Raw genomic sequence first — 17873 nt, 5'->3', positions numbered from 1 at the left:
CTGTTCATTTTAAAGCCCCCATGATTTGTAAATGGATTTCATTGCTGTTCCCAAAAACAGATTAAAACACTGAGAAGTCACATTAATACATTATCCCCAACATGACAATTCTGAATATGTTGTATAATAAAGAGTAGATTTATTTTAGTAGAACTTTGCATTTCATTTTAATGTTAAAGTGGCCAACCTCATTTGTAAGATTCAGACTATAAATCAATTGTGGGTTCCAATCACACTTATTAAATTGACCTTTTTTGACAGTGATTGCCACTACTAATGTAATCATCAAAGGTGTGCAGTCATTTGACAGTAAAGACATCCTAACAGTCTTTTAACTTCCCTTTAGTGGGAAAAATGTTGACACTGCTCTTAATTTATTGTCTACAAACATTTATTGAAGACACAATGATGCTCTGGAGGTAAAAAAAAAAATAGTGTTACTAGCCAAGTTAAATCCCAATGAAGTAAGTTAAAAAATCATTGCTAATGTCATTTGGTAGCCCAGTGAATATGACAAGGGTAAGAGGTAGCTGATATTACAAAGCATTGGACTCTTTTTGCCAGCTATGATGATACTCCTGGTTATCAGAGTAGCTGAACTTAACTAGTTAGCCTACATTAATTTATTTCCAACTTAACACATTGAGTTAAAGGTATCTGGGTAATTTAGTTAGCCAGCATGCTGAAATACCAAGATAGTGAATTCCACAGTCACACCCACTGCCCATTCTTTAGCCATTGTGGTTGAACTCAACCAATTTTGCCTCCAGAGCTAATCTGCATCTGAAAAACATTTGTAAACAACACTGTGAAAAAAACCTAAGGAAGTTCAGTGGTAACTGGTGCCTGTTGTCCGTAGGTCATACGTCTAGCACCATGTCATAATGTGTTTCCTTCCTCCTCTTCCCACATTTGTTTATGAGCACGGTATAAAGTGTCAAAAGTATGACCCAGTAACTGGCATAGACGACTGCCCCAATGATCAAAACAATCTTTTCTGTTTCAGGAAAGGGCTTTCTAGTTTGTTGGATTGCTGTGTATATAATCCCGATGAAGAGGATGGTGAACCAGACTGATATTGGAATCAAACCAATGAAGTTCACCACTACTGTTTTCCTCCCAGAGGTCCCCCAGCCTGACTTGTTGATCGTTGCTATTGCAAACATTTTGGCGGGCAACAGGCTTGACATATACAGTACTGAGTAAAACGACATGAACACCATGACAATGTTGCCTCTGAGGCAGCTGGCGAACGATGACTTAATCAGTGCTACTGCTTGCACAATAAGTAGAAACAACAAAATATTCCAGAGCCTTCCTTGGTAGAAGAGTTGAATCGCAGTTGCGATGAGGAAAAATGGGAAGAAGCCAGTAATCACAGCTTCATAAGTCATCCATAGATGATGCTTGTGGAACCACATGGAGTTGTAAAGCCACTCTCGAAAATATGATTTACTCCATCTAGTCTGTTGATTGAGCCATCGCAGATATGTAATCGGTGTCTCGGTAAGGCACTTTGACCGTGCAGTGTATTTGGTTGCATACCCGAGGCTGAGAACTCTGTTCGTGAGATGACGGTCATCCCCAAAACTGCAGTGGGATCCCATGAAGGTCTGATTGTACCAGTCCTCAAGAAATTCATGCAGCAGGGAGTTCCTGTACATTCCTAATGGCCCGCTGATGCACTGTACACAGCCGAAGTAGGACTGACAGGCACGCTCAATGTTGAAGGCCATCCAGTACCGGACGCTGCTCAGGAAGGAGATCCATGACTCATATTTATTCAGGATCTATGGAAAGATTTATAATTTCAATTCAAATATTAGGTTGGAAACAAAGCATACAGCATATATGTGAAAAGAAAAATACTCAAGTTTCCAAAATGTGTCACTTACAGCAAGAAAATGTTGATAATCTTAGTTTTGTAACTCTACCTGCACATCTCCTCCAACGCCTCCCACCATAGGGTCTTCCTCTAAAACCTTCACCATCTCCACTGATGATGCTGGGTCCAGCATGGTGTCAGAGTCACACACCTGAGAAAAACCCACAGTGAGTTAACTCTTCTTAAAGGTCACCTGTAACTATGTGCTATCATGCACACAGCATCCCAAAAGACATAAAGATGCTAGATTAAAATAATTCTCAGGCTCATTATTTCAAAGCACAGAAAAAGTTAAAAATAACTTTACAGACAATAAAACGCATGTGGTCAAAATGAAACCCAACTTTATGGTTAGTATTTAATCCCCCTGCAACAAAGATTAGAGTAACTGCTTTCAGTATTAGTTGCCACCTACTATCTTACAGACACTCTCCCCATTTACTTCTATAAAAGGTAATTTTCCTGACCAAGAAAATCAGGTGATGAAAACAAACTTGGAGCCAAATCCCCATTAACACAGGAATCCGCTACAGGCAGAGTCTGATGATAGTGAAAAGGCATGCAGCTTTGTCCCTCCTATTCCTAAATGTTAGAGGTTACTAGCATGGCTGCTGGCAGTGCTGCAGTGTGGTCCTTTGGAATCACTTTTGAACAAGCGGTTTCTGGCAGGCTGAAGCCAGCTGCAGGTGGCTCACTGCAGACTCACTGAAATCATTCTGATGTTATTACGTTAACAAGGTTTCTGTTATCCCACGCCCATTGATCACAATCTCTTTTGCATGTTAAAGAACAAATGAGGCATGATGATAGTAATGACGCTGGATTGCTGTTCTTAAATATTTTTAGCTAATTGGTTTTAAATGTATCAGAACTTAAAATGTGCAGTTTAATACTCAAAATCATTACTGGAAAGTTGATTTTATTTTACTATTTAGCACTGATAAGAGGAGTTCAGGAAAAAGTGTTGCATCATGTTTAGCTCTATGTCATGTGACTACTAGGGATTGGTTTTCTTATTCAGATTCAGTAGAAAATGTATATTATACTGCACTGTGCAAATATAACACAAGCAGAGTCCGCAAAATGAGTTGGTCAATGAAATCTACCTTAAGATTGTGTTGTTAGTTTGCCATTATGAGGCACTAAACATACACAGTTAAGGCTTTGCTGAATTTATCACCAATTATTTCTATGATCCTAAATATTGCCATACTATATATATTTCTACAACAGTCTATATTTATTTAAATAATCACTGCCTGCTGGATATAAATGAGTCTGGAGCTTAAGCTTGTGTAGAAATATTAACTACTTGGCACAGCGTTTAATGTTCCTAACCACTGTTTATTTTCAGGAGCCACACCAACACAATGTCGACTGTGTTTGCCAGGCAAGCACACCACAGAAAAAAGGTTTAACCTCATTATATATAAAGGTTGTAGGTTCTTAGAAAGTGTATTTGGTATTATTCCGATGAAACATTCATTTTCAGTGTACCTACTTTATCCTGCTCAGGGTTTGTAGGATGGAGGGTATCTCAGCTGTTACTAGGTGAGAGGCAGTGTAAACTGTGGAGAGGTCACCAGTCCAGCAATGCACAATGTCAGCTGGATCTGTCATGAACAAACACCTTTATTTGACCCAATTTTGGGCTTTAACTCCAAAAACCACTCATGTAGGTGATGTAAGACTCAGCTCTGTGAAACAGATCTGTTATTACACTTAGACATCAGCTACTGCTGCCCTTCTTCACGCTACACTTCCCAACACGATGCAGCCAGCCACCGTCTTCCTTAAAGCAACACAAAGGGCTCTTTGTGGGCTTCATATTTGGCTTGGCACAGCCCCCCTTTTTACCCTCTCTAGCCACCTCTCTTTCTGCTCCTTTTCCCCCCATAGACCTGCTCAATGTATGCTTATCCAGAGGGATTCTTCCTTAGTATTGCTGGCACTGTGTCCTTTCCTTAATTCTGTATGACCTCCAACCAAATATCAGCTCTTCTTGTCTTGCATGTGCTTGTATTTGCATTAAATGCATTTGGAGAAGAAAAAAAAGGAAATACATTTCCTCATTAGTCCCATTAACTGATTCTTATTTCTTCAGCCTTACCTGCACATAGTCCACGCTCCTCCCCAGTGCTTTGAAGGCCGTATACATGACCTCTCTCTTTCCCCCCCACTTCTGCATGATGCACACACATTTGTTGTTGAGTACAATTCTTGAGACGTGCTGCTGGCTCTCAGCATAGCCCTCATCAGTCTCCTCGGGGCCTCTGTTATGATAATTATTTCGCCACACATATGTGGCCGCTTTGTCCCATCCCATGACCTCTTTGAAAATCTCCATCATGTACAAGTCATCGTCTGAGTTCCCGTCAATCACCATGATCACCTTGATCCCGGGATATGTCAGCCTCTTCACTGACACCAGGCATTTTCTCAGGTAGTTTGGGTCCTCTTGATACGCTGCAATGCACAGTGCCAAGGATTTATTCAGTTTGATGGGCGTCTCTAAGGAGCGCCGCATGTTCCGGTGTTCTAAGAGTGCAAAGAGGCTCTGGATGATGAGGTGGATGACCAAGATGGCGCCATACAAGCCAAAGGATAGGTGATTGTGGGCTGTGGTGAAGAACTGATAGCCCATGATGTAGGCAGTGGAGATGCCCACCAGAAGGGACACGCCGAACATAGTGGTCCCAAATATCCTCAGGTAAGTCAGGACTCTCTGACACTTCATCTATGGATAGAAGGAAACGGTTATATTTAGTGACAACACTGAAAAATGTTGCAATAAATGAACAAATGGTGAAACTTTTGGAAAATTTCAGTTTTTGAAGTGCAGTGCAGTTTCCTTTATTGTCTACCTTAAACATTTAAAATATGTTATAGAGGTGTGTTGTTATGTTTTGATCCCAAGTACAAGATGTACCCTACCTCTCGCCTAATTGGACCTCCATCCCCCACGTATGGAAAATAATTGATCAAATGAATGGTATGTTTTATCCAGTGTCATTGTGTTTTAGACCTGAGGCCTTTCATAGATATTTTGTCAAGTATCCAATATGTTCCAGCATACTGTTCTGTGATATAGACAAGCTCCAGTAAAGAAATAGTTTTATCTTTTCACCCCATTTTTCCTTGTCACCTTTTTCTACCCCTTCCTAAAATCCTATTTAAATGTCGACAGTTGTGAGTAGCTGATTGTTCCAACTTTCTTTAAGTGTGGGTGGACACACATTACATGATTTTCTGACTCAGTTAACTAATAGGCTGGCTGCCCCTGCTAACCTGGCTAGTTCCAAGTATGCTTAAACCTTTGGAGAAAAAAAAAAAAATTCACCTGTTAAATCTGTGAAATAAACACAATTACTTCTTAAAGTCTATCTGTACATATAACCAAACCTAGAAGGATCTATGAAAGACTGTTCTCTTTGTTTTTATGACAGCACCGAGAAGACTGCTTTGCTCTCTGAACAGCAAGCTTTCATGAGCCTTCCTGGGCCCTGCTGCACAAAATCTTCAACTCAGACTCCTGAAGTTTGTTTCCAGCCTTCATTATGCTGCTACCGCCATCTGTTTGGCAGACCAGCGGAGACCCACTCAGCGTTGCTCAGCTCAGCGCAAAGCGGACCACCCTGTGATGTCATCTGTTTATATCTCCATGGGAAGAAGAAGAAGACTCTAATGCTGCACGTATATGCTTATGCTGTATGAGCTGTTTTCAGTTGCATTGATGCAATTTGGAGGGCATTCAAAGATATTTGGAGGCATGTATTTTTCAGATGCAAACTACATTTTATTAGATCAGATTTACAATATCACGTAAGTTATGCATGTTGTCATGACAAAAAAGGTCATCAAAAGGATTGTACACAAAGCCAAGTGTTGTTTATGATTTAGTAAGAGTTCTTCACACCACACCTAAACACACAAGACAGATGGAGGGAGGGGAAGAGTAATAAACAGAGAGAAAAAGAGGATCGATAGAGAAAGTACAGCAGAAAGCCAGGAGAAAAAGAGGCAAAGGGCTGACTGAAATTAGCATGGATGAAAAACAAAACAACAGACTCTAAGTGATTAGCAAGAGCAGAGAATGCAGCCTAACAGAGACGAATATGCGCACACACTCACACCCATTGGCACAGACGTAAAGGATAGTTAATTTGATCGTTGGATGAGTAGAACACAACTAGTTACAGCAGGCCCCGTCTGGCACATAGACTCTTAACGTCAGCCACAAATTTACAAGACCCCTGACACACATGCACATTCATACACACATACATTCATATTAAAATGCTTAATGCACTACTGCAAAAAGAGTCAGAATTCACACTTTTAACTGAGTTGTGCATGGGTGTATACAGGTTTACAGCTACATAACGTAGTGGAGAATAAACTCCATCACCCCATCTTCAATGACTTGAAAGAACTCTACAAATTATTTTGGTTAAGCTTTTAATTCCATGCAGATTCATGAACTTCTTCATTTGCTTTTAGGCTTGGAGGTAATAGGAAGCTTGATACACTGATATTTAGATCTTTATTATTATTATTATTTTTGATCATCCCAAGAGAGTCCGAGTAAAAGATGTTCTTTCCGGGGAAGTAGTTTCAGGAGCGCCTCAAGGCTGTGTCTTATCACTTTTATTTTCAGTTTATACATTAAATTAAATGTCAATGTTTTTAAATATGCAGATGATATGACATTAGTAAGCTTATTTTACTATAATGGCCATTGCTTCAATTATGTTGCTTCTGACTCCATAATGGAGCAAAGGTTTCTCTTTGCTGGTAAAAACAAAAGAGTTCATTTAAAATCCAACAGCCCCCCTCTCCTCACTGTGTGACCAGACTGTGGAGATAGTCAAATGTTTTAAATATCTAACTAACTGAACAGGGAAAGATAGTCGGCAGCTAGTAAAAGACTTTAGATGAACTTCACAGCTATGAAGGTCAGAGGAAAGCTCTTTCAATAATCACAGATAACACACACCCCTTGCATTAGGAGTTTGTGCTACTCCCCTCAGGGCAGCACTACAGAGTACCCATGGCAAAGAAAAAGGTGTGCAAGTATTCTTTTATCCCCAACGCAGTTACTGTAGTAACTACAGTAAGTTGGAACATTAGAATACAGGTTGTATGTAGATGGTTTTATTTGCTTTTATGTAGCTTTGTCACTGGTGAAACTAAAGACAATTTTCCTGTTTTGGTAACACAATAAAATATTTCTAATTAAAAAATAGTCAGCAGAAGGCGTCGTTGAGGAATACACATGTCACCAAAACATGTAACATCTTGTTCTCTGCTCAACTCAGTAGATGTTAAGTTATCTTGTTCTCAGTGGCATCTTCCATTTTGGGTGTGTGATGCATCACAAAGTTTAAACTAACAATTAGCTCAGACTACAGATAGATTAACTACAGACTCCATCAGTCATAATGCTTCTTCAAACTTGGCCCCACTCCCCAAGAGATAAAACTTCTAATGGGAGCAGATTTCGTGACAGTGGAGGTGTCATCAGCATATGGCTAGTGATGTCACTTTGAGTGATGTATCTGCAAATCTTTGCGTGTCAGTGGATGACATGGATCTGTGTAAGTTAAGAGTGTCATTAACACGTGTTGATGATGTCACCCCAGCTTTCTGTTTGTTTTCATCTCTCGGCACACGTAAGAGATAGATCCCAATCACCATCTCCATCTTTGTTCTGCGCGTGTAAGTGTGTGTGTCCACCTCTATGATGACCTTGGGTTGAATGTTTAAGCAGTCTCACTCTGACGTTATTTTCTGTCTCTTGAGTGAAACTCCCCATGATTCCTTCTTAGAAATAACATTACAAAATGTTAACGGTTTGCATGGATCCCCAACAGATGGACAGTTAGAAAACGAATGAATGAATGAAAGTCGAATACAGTTCAAAACGCCAGTAAATCCTTAAACGGAACAAAATATTGAAGATCTGCTGTTGTCTGAATCAACAAGCTAACATACTAATATTTGTTGATGAGCACCAAACATAAAAGACAACTTAAGCTGATGGGATTGTGCAGCTAAACACAGATGAACACAACTCTGAGCTTACCTCGTACCAACAGCTCGCCGGCACTGAACAGGCTGGTGGATGTGTGTGTGTGTGTGTGTGTGTGTGTGTGTGTGTGTGTGTGTGTGTGTGTTAATATCCAGAGGAAAAATTTGAAATGGCACTAAATGAAATAAGTTTTAACTCACAAAGAAATCTTTGAACCCTTTTAGTTTTTGCTGTCTTTTATTTATTTATTTATTTATTACTGGATGATTGACAATGTGATCTTAAGACAGAACATGAAAAAGCTGCAATGGTCAACAACTATGAATGTAGCAATTTCATAATGCATAATAAAATTGTGTAGCTACAATATATTTCTTATTCTGTTCCCCTCAGAGATGAATCCCAAGTTTTGATTTGCTAGCACATCATTGTATTCATCTGTTTTATTTACTGTGGAAGGACATTTATCCCCTCAGCTAATGATGGTTATTTTTCTACTATGTTCTTAACTACACATAGTTAAGGAGTTCAAGTTCATTGTTAGAGTTAGAACCAAAATGCATATTTAACAATATCTGTTAAGACATATTTTACTAATCTTAGATTATGATTCCTGTCATGTTATGTAAATGCTGCCTGACAGAAAGCAAGAGCCCTGGCATATGTTGCCATTTCACAGTTTACTATTTAATTTTTTTTACCTACTCCTTATCTAAGAGGAACATTAGGGCTTCATCAAGGTTAGAAGGTGCATTGTCAGTTCATCTTCTGGGGAACATGAACAATTTTTGTGCCAGGTGACATTACCATCAACTACTCACATTTTCACAGCAATGAAAAAAATGCTGCACAAACAAAAATAGTAACTGTAAGGCCAAGATTATACTTGCTATGTAATTGTTCATGTACTTGCTTGTGAAGTACTTTTGTTAATGGAGGATTCCACTAGGGGGCACTTCAGAGAACTCAGACCAGATAGAGATGTCAAATTTGTAGAGTGTAAACAAAATAATGAACATGCCATCAACAGAAGATGTCAGCAACTGGTTTAAATTAAGACCATAGGAGAAAAACAATATAGAGGTGATATTATTGATGGTATATAAAGTCCTAAACCAAGTACATCATGTTTTGTTTTCTGTCATTTTTCTCACTGTTAACCCTGTGACCATACATCGTCACCTTGGCCCCTACACTGCCCCTACTGGTTACTGGCTTGCAAATGTTTAAAGTTAATTTTTTAGGACGTGCACAAACAACACTAAATAAACACAAAATACACGATGCAGCCATGATGAACATCTTAAAAATAAGTAGATTCTCAGCTATCCAGCTCTAAAATCTTTGAAATAAAATGACTGTCCTGATTATCATGGTTTAAGGTTTCTGGTCTGACTTTATGTGTTTAGTTTTGTTCATGTTTCTAGTTTTTGTTCTTGGTTTTTGGTGTTCAGGGCTTAGTTTTGTGTTTCTTTGATTTCCGTTCATTAGTGCACCTTGTCTGACTGCTCATGGACGTCACCTGTGTTTAATTGGTCAGTCTGTGTATTTAAGTCCTGGGTTTTCAGTTGCTCCTTATCAGATCCTTGTGGTTCATCTCTGTATTGTACGGTTCCCTGTTTCTGAGTTTTCCAAATAAACCTTTTCACCAGCACCGTTCTGCATCCTGCCTCATTTTGCCTGCGCTTGGGTCCTAACCTCCACCAACACATAACACCAATTAGAGGAAGCTATCACTCTTTCAAATACATCTCAGTGCAGGGTACTGGCTCTGGTACTCCCTTCTATAAAAATCCACACCTTTAACCAGTTCAAACAGAACAGACTAAAGTTTAAAAATGATAAAAGTGCCAGTTATCAAACAACTAAAATTCATGTGTGCAATTGTGTCTGTCAAGAGTTTACCACTGACATCTTAGATTGAACATAATAGTTTTCCTTGTGTCTGGTAAAATAAAAGACTAATTCTGCTCCTTGAGTATGATAAGTGGTTTAGTGTAGACAAGAGAATCACCATATGCTTTTAAACCTCATGTACCACATGTTACATAACAGCGAATCGTTGTTGGGCTAATGTGAAGGCCGTGAGTAATGTCTATGCATTGGCTATTGTATGTACATGTCCAGTGGAAGATGTGTGTGTGTATAGGTGTGTGAGTGTGTGGAGGAGATGGTTTGACTGAACTCACATGAGAGCTGTGGAAACCCTTTCAGCAGGGTTCCAGTTCACGGCCTGTGATGGAACGTAAAATATAACAAGACTTTCCAGACTCTAGATGCGTGTTTTTATACAGTGCATATGAGATGTGTATGGAAGTAAATGTGTGTGTGTGTGTGTCGTTGCTGTATATTCTAGACAGTGTAAATCTGAAGCAGAGCCAGAAAAGACAGCTCACTGGTCTCTGTGAAGCTGAGATAACATAAAGCTTGTATCTTTATGTTCATGTGACTCAGCAGTCACCGGCAGGAGCTGTAAGATTCACAAATCAGCGACTCTGGCCAGATGACTGCTTTTCACAAATCAAACTTCTGGGTTGTGAGCTTTAAGCAGGGACACTTTGTTCCTGAATGCTATGCCTGATCATTTCAATATTCCGAAAATTTTCTGATCCACATAATAAATATTTCACAAGTTTATATTATCAGTGCAACAGTGTTAGAAAGTCAGACCAGTCACGGCTGTACATGTGTTTGAAATCTCATGCTCATCCTGTTTCTCAAACATCTAAAAGTACACATGCAAAAAAAAAAAAAAAAAAAAAAAAAAAAGAAAAGAAAAAAAAAATGCCTGGAACAGGAACATCATGTTGTAATCTGATGAGAACACTAAGTTGTCAGTGTGTCTCTGTATCTAGGTTGGGCAGGGCTTCAAAAGGGCCAGGGTGCACTTAAAAAGCATGAAATGTGGATATGGCCCTCATGATGGTTGTAGCAGGATGCAGGGAAGGCTCATGTTTTCCTGAGCAGATGACAAGGAAGAGGAAAGGGGGCAGCTTAGGAAAGATTTGAAAGTTTGCTGCTGTCTTGGGCTACACACACACACCACACCACACACTCAAGGCTGGATCGCTACAGGCCGTCTACTTTAATAAGCTGCTTTCTCTTATGCATGCTAGCAACCTCAGGCGACCAAAAACCTTGAAAAGGCAAAAGCCATAGTTCAAATCTAGTAGAAATAAGGAAATAAGTTGGCCCAGGTATGATCAAAATGGCAGCTCAGCAGTGGTCCAAATAGGCTGGTCAGAGTCTTGATGCTAAAATTGCAGCCCGGTCTTTTGATAAAATGTGTTTTCAGGGTGAGAAATCATGTGAGAACGGCCTACTGATGTATACATTTATAATCCTAACCATTTATTTTTAACTCTTAACTCTATTATTAAGGCAGCATGATTTAAGCAGAAAATTGAGAACTCATGAAAGTGATGCATAGAAATGAAAGGTCTGTAAAGCGTGCCGGATGGGTCTTGTAATGGCCATCTAATGCATTGGAGTTGATAGAGAAATGCCATGTATTAACCTTGATTCTGCTTATAGAGTTCAAGCCTACAGTAGCAAAAGTGTTCATTGTAATGAAGTAAATTGTATAGAGATGGCACGTGTGAATATTGCCACACAGTGATAATGGTGCATAATAGTGATAATGACATATTTGAAAGTATATGTCAGGGCTACTCAATTCAGTCCTACATGGGCTGCAGTCCTAAAACCTTTTCATGTGTCCCTGCTCCAACACACCTGACTCAGATTAATGAGTCATTGTGCAGAACTTTGTATGCTGATGGATCCATTTCATCTGAGGTTTATTTGTGATGGAGCACAGACACACTGACAACCTGCAGGACTGCAGCAGTCGTGGGACTGAACTGAGTAGCCAAGGTATATGTTATCAAGTAGTACAGATAATAGTTTGAATGGAAAAGAGTCATTGTGCAGCTTCTGAGAGTTCATTTCAGTCAAAGGTGTGGCAGTGGAGCAGGACCCAAATGAAGGACTAGGCAGGAGGATGCAAGAATTGATGATGAAGAAAACAACAAAATGTACTACACAGATAGGATAACTAAAGGAGTATCAAAAGACTAGAAAAGGCAAAAAAATCAAGACTCAGAAGTAGACTAACGATAACAAGGACCATGAGGGATGATCATCGGGGAAAAAAGGCTCTAGCAAAGAACAACAGAAGCCAATGTGTATGTCTCGAAACACAGACATACTAAACATAACCAACTAAAAACAGAAATCCGAAACAACTAAAACAGAAATACAACCAAGGCCTGCTGATTGTATGACAATTTTCACTGCAACAGCCAATATTGCAGTGTATCTCAAATGGGGTTACACGTATTCTTTAGAGACACTCCAGGGTGTACTTGATAAAATAAAGAAGTGGAGTAACTTGTTATTTCTTTCCTATCTTTCTTACTTAATAGATCTGACTTCATTTTGTCTGATGAGGTGAGTCAGTTCAGATGGTCAGGATTACTACACACGTGTGGAAATGTAAATGCATGTACTTTTAAAATAACTTCTAGGTCTGGAAAAGTTACTCATATGTGAAAAAATGTGAAATACTGGATTTTTATGTTCAAGATATCTGTGATTAAAGGCTTTGTGATTTTGTTGCTCCACTGTGATGTGGAAGTTGTAATGAATGTAAATATGTAAAACAAATAAGTGAAACATTTTTAGATAGAAATTAAAGTAGAAATCAAATATATATAATAAATTTAAAAGACTATTTGAAGTATATTTGAAGCTAAAATGCATATATGCATGCAGTTAAAATATGTATTTTAGAACTTCCTCAAATTTATTTGATAAATTTAAATATTTTTTCTATTCAAAATATACATTATATTTTATACTTTTATATATAAAATGTATAACATAGAAATATAAAATTAAATAAATAAAATAAAATAATGTAAGTGTGTAAAATATTGATAAAACTGAACTTATCTTTATCCAGGTGGTTCGTTGAATGTAAACATCCTGATAATTTTACTTGTTTGCATTAAAACAAATGGAAAAATGTGGAGTTTTCATTATTTATAAGTTACTGTGCTGTTATTTTACTTGTCTGGCCCACTGGAGATCAGGGTCTGAATGTGGCTGCTTGACTAAAATCTAAATCAACACCCCTGATTTAGCAGGTATTTGGCTGAAAAATCATTTTACAGGGCTTACAATGTTGAAAACAGTTAGAGAACCAATGCAATGTAGCATCAATGTAACTGAGTTGGAAATGCATGTCATCCTAGACAGTCCACCGTCTGTCCAAACATGGCTAAATCAGGTGATTCTCAGCCTAAACTCAACCAAATCCCCACACTATTGTCAGCAAATCTGGCAACCATTAACCTACTGAACCATAGCAGAAATTGTGCAAATCTGTGCAGCCGCTTAGTTGAGCTGATCTGTTTAATCTGATGTCTGATTGGTTTAACTGCCCATAACCTGTTCAGTTTAGTAAACGCTGCCCTTTCTACGCAGATTGCTTCAGTATGAATAAGATTCTGTGAATGAACTGAAAAGTCGAGTAGCTCTAAAGCCAGAGCCAGACAGTGACTGATTCCCCCTTACCCCTCCCTTTCCTCCTCCTCATCCTCTTCTATCCTCCTCCCATTCATAAACCCTCCTTCTGTGGTCACAGTGTGCTGTTGTTGTGGGAGCTTTGTCATTATAAAAGCCAGAACTAAATGATAACACCACCCACGGAGCTACAATGCACAACGACTTACATGATGTAAATAGGGTGGATAGAACTGCAACAGGGAAGAATACGGTGGTACAACTTTACAAGGGTTTTGCTTTTGACACATCCTTGTTCCTTTTTCTTTGGCCTCCATTGTCTGCATGCCCTTACAATCAGGACTGATGAGGCAGTAACTGGTAAAGAAGCAGTTTATAATATTCAGTTTGCACAACTCTCCAGTTAATGGTTTCATTGTTGTCTCCTTCTTCTCACCTCAACAATAAAGGTGGACGAGGAAGCTTCAGTCAGTGATTCAGCAAAACACTGCGGTGATTCAGTTCTTGCTTCTGAAGCCAAACTGTCTTGTTTGCTATTTTGGCATGTCTTGCTCCATTACAAAGTAAGGCTTTCCTCAACTCAGCAGTTCTCTACTTCAGTGATAGTGTTCCTAGCTGTGGGCGGGACAGCTACTTATCAGCCCTGTCTTGTGCAGGCTGGTTGTTGCAGTGTGTGTTTGTGCTTAGCTCTGAGTTAGGTTTGACATTATTGAGAGCAGAGGAGTAAAAAAGAGCCACATGTAAGTCTGCGCACAGTTTGAATACTGTCCTCTTAGATTAGTAATTCACACGGATATTCCACCCGTGCCCTGAGGTGGAACATCTGTGTGTACCGGTGTGTGTGCAGGACGGTCCATCTTGCAGAAATCTTCTTAATCAAAGTATCTGATACTACAACGAAACATCAAAGCAAAAAAAAAAAAAAAAAAAAAAGAGAAAAGCCAACCCATGTTATGGAAGTGACCCAAAGAGCGATTTGACTCATACCTGTAGCAGAAAGGCAAGAAGAGGAAAAAAGCAGGAAGGGCTTGACTGAATGAATGCAAGTGAGGAAACACATGCCAAAAGCATGAGGGGACAAGAGACTCAGTGCCTGACTTGGTGGACTTGGCTTAGTTTACTGCCAACTGAGGCACCAGAGTTACGCCACTGTAGCAGACTCCAAGAAGGCAGATGTTCGGATGTGGCACAGCCAAAAATCCTTCCCTCTACAGTCATTGCTTCATGTGGCCAGCTGTTTGCCTTTCATTCCTGCTCGCCATCTGATATAGGATAAAAGGTATTTTTTAACTCCTGAAATTTGAAAGAAGATAATTTCTGCCGGGGTTTCATCTAAAAGCCATGTTTACCACAAACAGATCCAGATTTTCTCTCTGTATCATCAGATCCAACACTTTATGTGCCTGCCAACAAGCTGTTATCAGCAGTGCTCTAAAATAAATGGCTTCCTCCTACATGATAGAAAACTATTCATAGCACTCTGTTAACAGCACTAACTGCCTAAAAATGATACCAGTGATGATAAATGAATGATATGAATGAATGAATATGAAGGAAGAGATGGTTGGAAGGACCACAGAAGAGAGACAAGAAGAGACTTGGATGCAGATTTTAAATTTCTGATTTAAAATTTAACCCAAAATTATGTGATAAGCAGCTCCTCAAACACAGATTACTCTTTTCAGCTTTATGTTCTTGTGAAATTTCTGCGTGTGTAATGGCACCAAGTCTCCCTGAGATCTTCTGTGTAGCTTAGTATGACGTAGTGGGAAAGTAACTCCAACTCTCACTGACATCCAAAGTTTCACTTTTACTGGCTGGCTGCTGTTCTGCTCGACTGTTACTTTACCAAGGGAACCTGGAAAAAACGATGGCAGAATACGTCAGGTAGGTGGTGGTGTTGTGTTATAGGGAGGAGCTACACTTAAGCACTTTCTTCTAGCTTCAATAGTTATTCCCTGCCAGCCTGACGCCCCAAGGCCCTATACACTGTAAGACCCTTGCTGAGAGCAGAAATGGCACGTGAGACTTGTTGTGAGCCCTAATGGAGGCCAGCCATGGAATGCCTTCCTGTGCTAAGTAGTAAACTGCTGAGTGCTCCATGTGGAAGGGTATTGATGAGTCTGCAGTACATTACAACTGTGTTAGGCAGCAAAAATGATACTTTTCTTCACTTTTTAACAATACTTGCTAAGGCAGACATCTATTACTTTAACTGACAAACCATTTTGCTAAACATCAGATAGAAAAGAAAATCAAATTTGATACTGAATGTTACACCATGAAGCATCTGAGTGAGATTACTGTGCACTCAGCAGAGGAACCCTTGGAGAGTTGAGATTAAGACTAGTTTGTATTAGGTTGGTTGCAATCACAAAGACAGAAAGTTTGCACATGCACTGATTATGTAGAGAGAATCTGGTGTGCATCTGTTTTGTTAACATGTACATTACAAACAAGAAGGCAAGATGCTGATTTTACTATAAAGGCACAATGCAGGGGACATTTCTTTAAAGAGATTCCTTGTAGACGGATGAACAGCTTCATATGAAAAATGCTTTTGCTTCATATAAAAATTTCCATTGAATTTGGGGAAAGTACTCATTACAGGTGGACACTGTTATGGTTTTACTTGCATTGCTTGAGTTTAAAAATACATAAAAAATAACCTAGGTCAGTAGGAAGTAGATTCCATGTGTAGGATGGAAACTTTTTTGTGCATCGTCAATAAATGTCAGGAATTCTTACACATCCAACACACAGATGGGCATTCCTTGTGTGGGTTATACAGTGTCTGAGCCAACAGTGGCTGTCTGCAGACGGGGAAGTCACAGTAGGTGGGAAGAGGATGAGAATAAGTCAAAGCAGAGCAATATGTTTTACATAGATGTGCATGATGTGTGTTTGCGGCTGCTATTAGCTTTAGATAAAGGTTTAGTCGAAATTTTAAACTGGATGAATCACCGAACATATTAGTGAGGTAAAAGCTAGCCACCTTGACCCAAATAACACTTTGATCAATATTTACTAAGTTGGTATAAAAAACACGAATCTTATGCAGCATTCACACAATTGGTAGTCTGTATGCTGCATCATATTACCCGCTCCTACATCAAGGCACGCTGAACGTATCTTAATCCAGCCTTCTCATTGGCTTAGAAAAATCTCAGAGAATAGCGCATGACTTATTAATTTATTTCATTCCAACACCTTTGGTTCTTATACTTAATTTCATATGAGCAAAACTTAATCTGTCTGACATATTTCCACGTATATCAGCGCAACAAGCAGCCAAATAAGAAAAACAAACCCGTTTATTCATCTTATTAGTTATATTTTAAATACAGCAGCTTCTGAATAATAGAAATGAAGAAAGTTATTAAGCGCTTCACGGACTACTTGTTGCGGCGGATGAAAGGAAAAAACTCCGAAAGTATCATTTTCAGCATCATTAACTATGTTTGTTCTAATATATTATAGCCTAGACCTGATTAGACTATTTAAAAGTGGCTTAAAGCAAATGAATGGACGTATTATGTAACAGCATTAGTAAGTACAAAATTATTATTTGACATTTTTGACTGTCAGCGGGCTCCGCTGCTGGGTCACCGGGTCTGATCACCCGCTGCCTACCTTGAAGCAGCTGCTGTCCGGTCGCTCTTCCACCAGATGTGATGCGGTTAACTCCGGAGATTCTGGTACCGGTCCACAGAGAGAAAAAGTAGCAACAAAGTTTGAGCAGCGGTGACTCGCATGAATGCGCTTAAGATTGTCCTGAACAATTAAGGAAAAAAAATCCTTTATGAGTGGTCAGCTGGATCATCAAAAGTAACCAGAACTGGTTATCCTCTAACTTTTAACTGTCAGTCTTCAGATGTGGAGCTCCGTTCATCTTTTTGCTGTACAAACACAAACTCTGGCATCATTCATATAAAAAAAAACATAAATAAAATTTAAACTGGGGAAAAATATTCTTCTCCATCAAATGCAGTCACTTTCATTTATATTAAAATGTTTTTAACGTTATAAAAAAATTCAAAATAAATAAATACACAAAGAGGGAGAAAAAAGCCATTAGATTTGGCAGCGTCACTCAAAAAAAGACGTTTCCAACAAAAATAATCAAATATGAGGCGGAACCTTTGTATTTTAGCTCTCTTGGGGGGCATGTAGGTAAGTATTCTGGTTTCCCCAAGCATCCAGGTTACACAGAACGCACAGAAGTGGCTGTTTCAGCTGTCTAATTCCTTCCAGACGCATGTGCGTGTGTGCGTGTGTGTGTGTGTGTGTGTGTGGAGCCTTCTTTATGACTGCTGCGGCTCCCAAACCCCTTTTACCGGGCTACAACAGATTGGCGTGTTGTTTTAATAAGAGGGGGAGGTTTTTGGGGGGTGTAAGGAGGAGCAAGTAAGGGGGCAGAGTAAGAAA

The 17873-nt window shown here is 39.2% G+C and overlaps 1 protein-coding gene across 1 annotated transcript; it reads right to left on the bottom strand.

Annotated features, from left to right (window-relative positions):
- Positions 1 to 799: 799 nt before the first annotated feature.
- Positions 800 to 17297, bottom strand: has2 (hyaluronan synthase 2). The gene is made up of 4 exons (XM_041988424.1): positions 17079 to 17297; positions 3996 to 4622; positions 1935 to 2036; positions 800 to 1790 (listed from the first exon to the last, which is right to left on the bottom strand). The coding sequence occupies exons 2-4, from the start codon at positions 4620 to 4622 to the stop codon at positions 861 to 863; spliced, it is 1659 nt and encodes a 552-aa protein (XP_041844358.1). The 5' UTR covers positions 17079 to 17297; the 3' UTR covers positions 800 to 860.
- Between the last annotated feature and the right edge of the window lie 576 nt (positions 17298 to 17873).

Source organism: Melanotaenia boesemani, chromosome 6 (assembly GCF_017639745.1).
Source record: "Melanotaenia boesemani isolate fMelBoe1 chromosome 6, fMelBoe1.pri, whole genome shotgun sequence".
NCBI classification, from domain to species: domain Eukaryota; kingdom Metazoa; phylum Chordata; class Actinopteri; order Atheriniformes; family Melanotaeniidae; genus Melanotaenia; species Melanotaenia boesemani.
The sequence above is the reverse complement of the archived record's forward strand: the minus strand, read 5'-3'. Positions and strand labels throughout refer to the sequence as shown.

Bases quoted from the DNA above. Each gene is read 5' to 3' on its own strand.
- has2 (XM_041988424.1), bottom strand. From the start codon at position 4,622: ATGAAGTGTCAGAGAGTCCTGACTTACCTGAGGATATTTGGGACCACT. The intron at 2,037-3,995 runs GTAAGGCTGAAG...GGTTTTTCTCAG, and splicing joins GGAGCGTGGACTATGTGCAG to GTGTGTGACTCTGACACCAT. The intron at 1,791-1,934 runs GTAGAGTTACAA...ATCTTTCCATAG, and splicing joins GCGTTGGAGGAGATGTGCAG to ATCCTGAATAAATATGAGTC.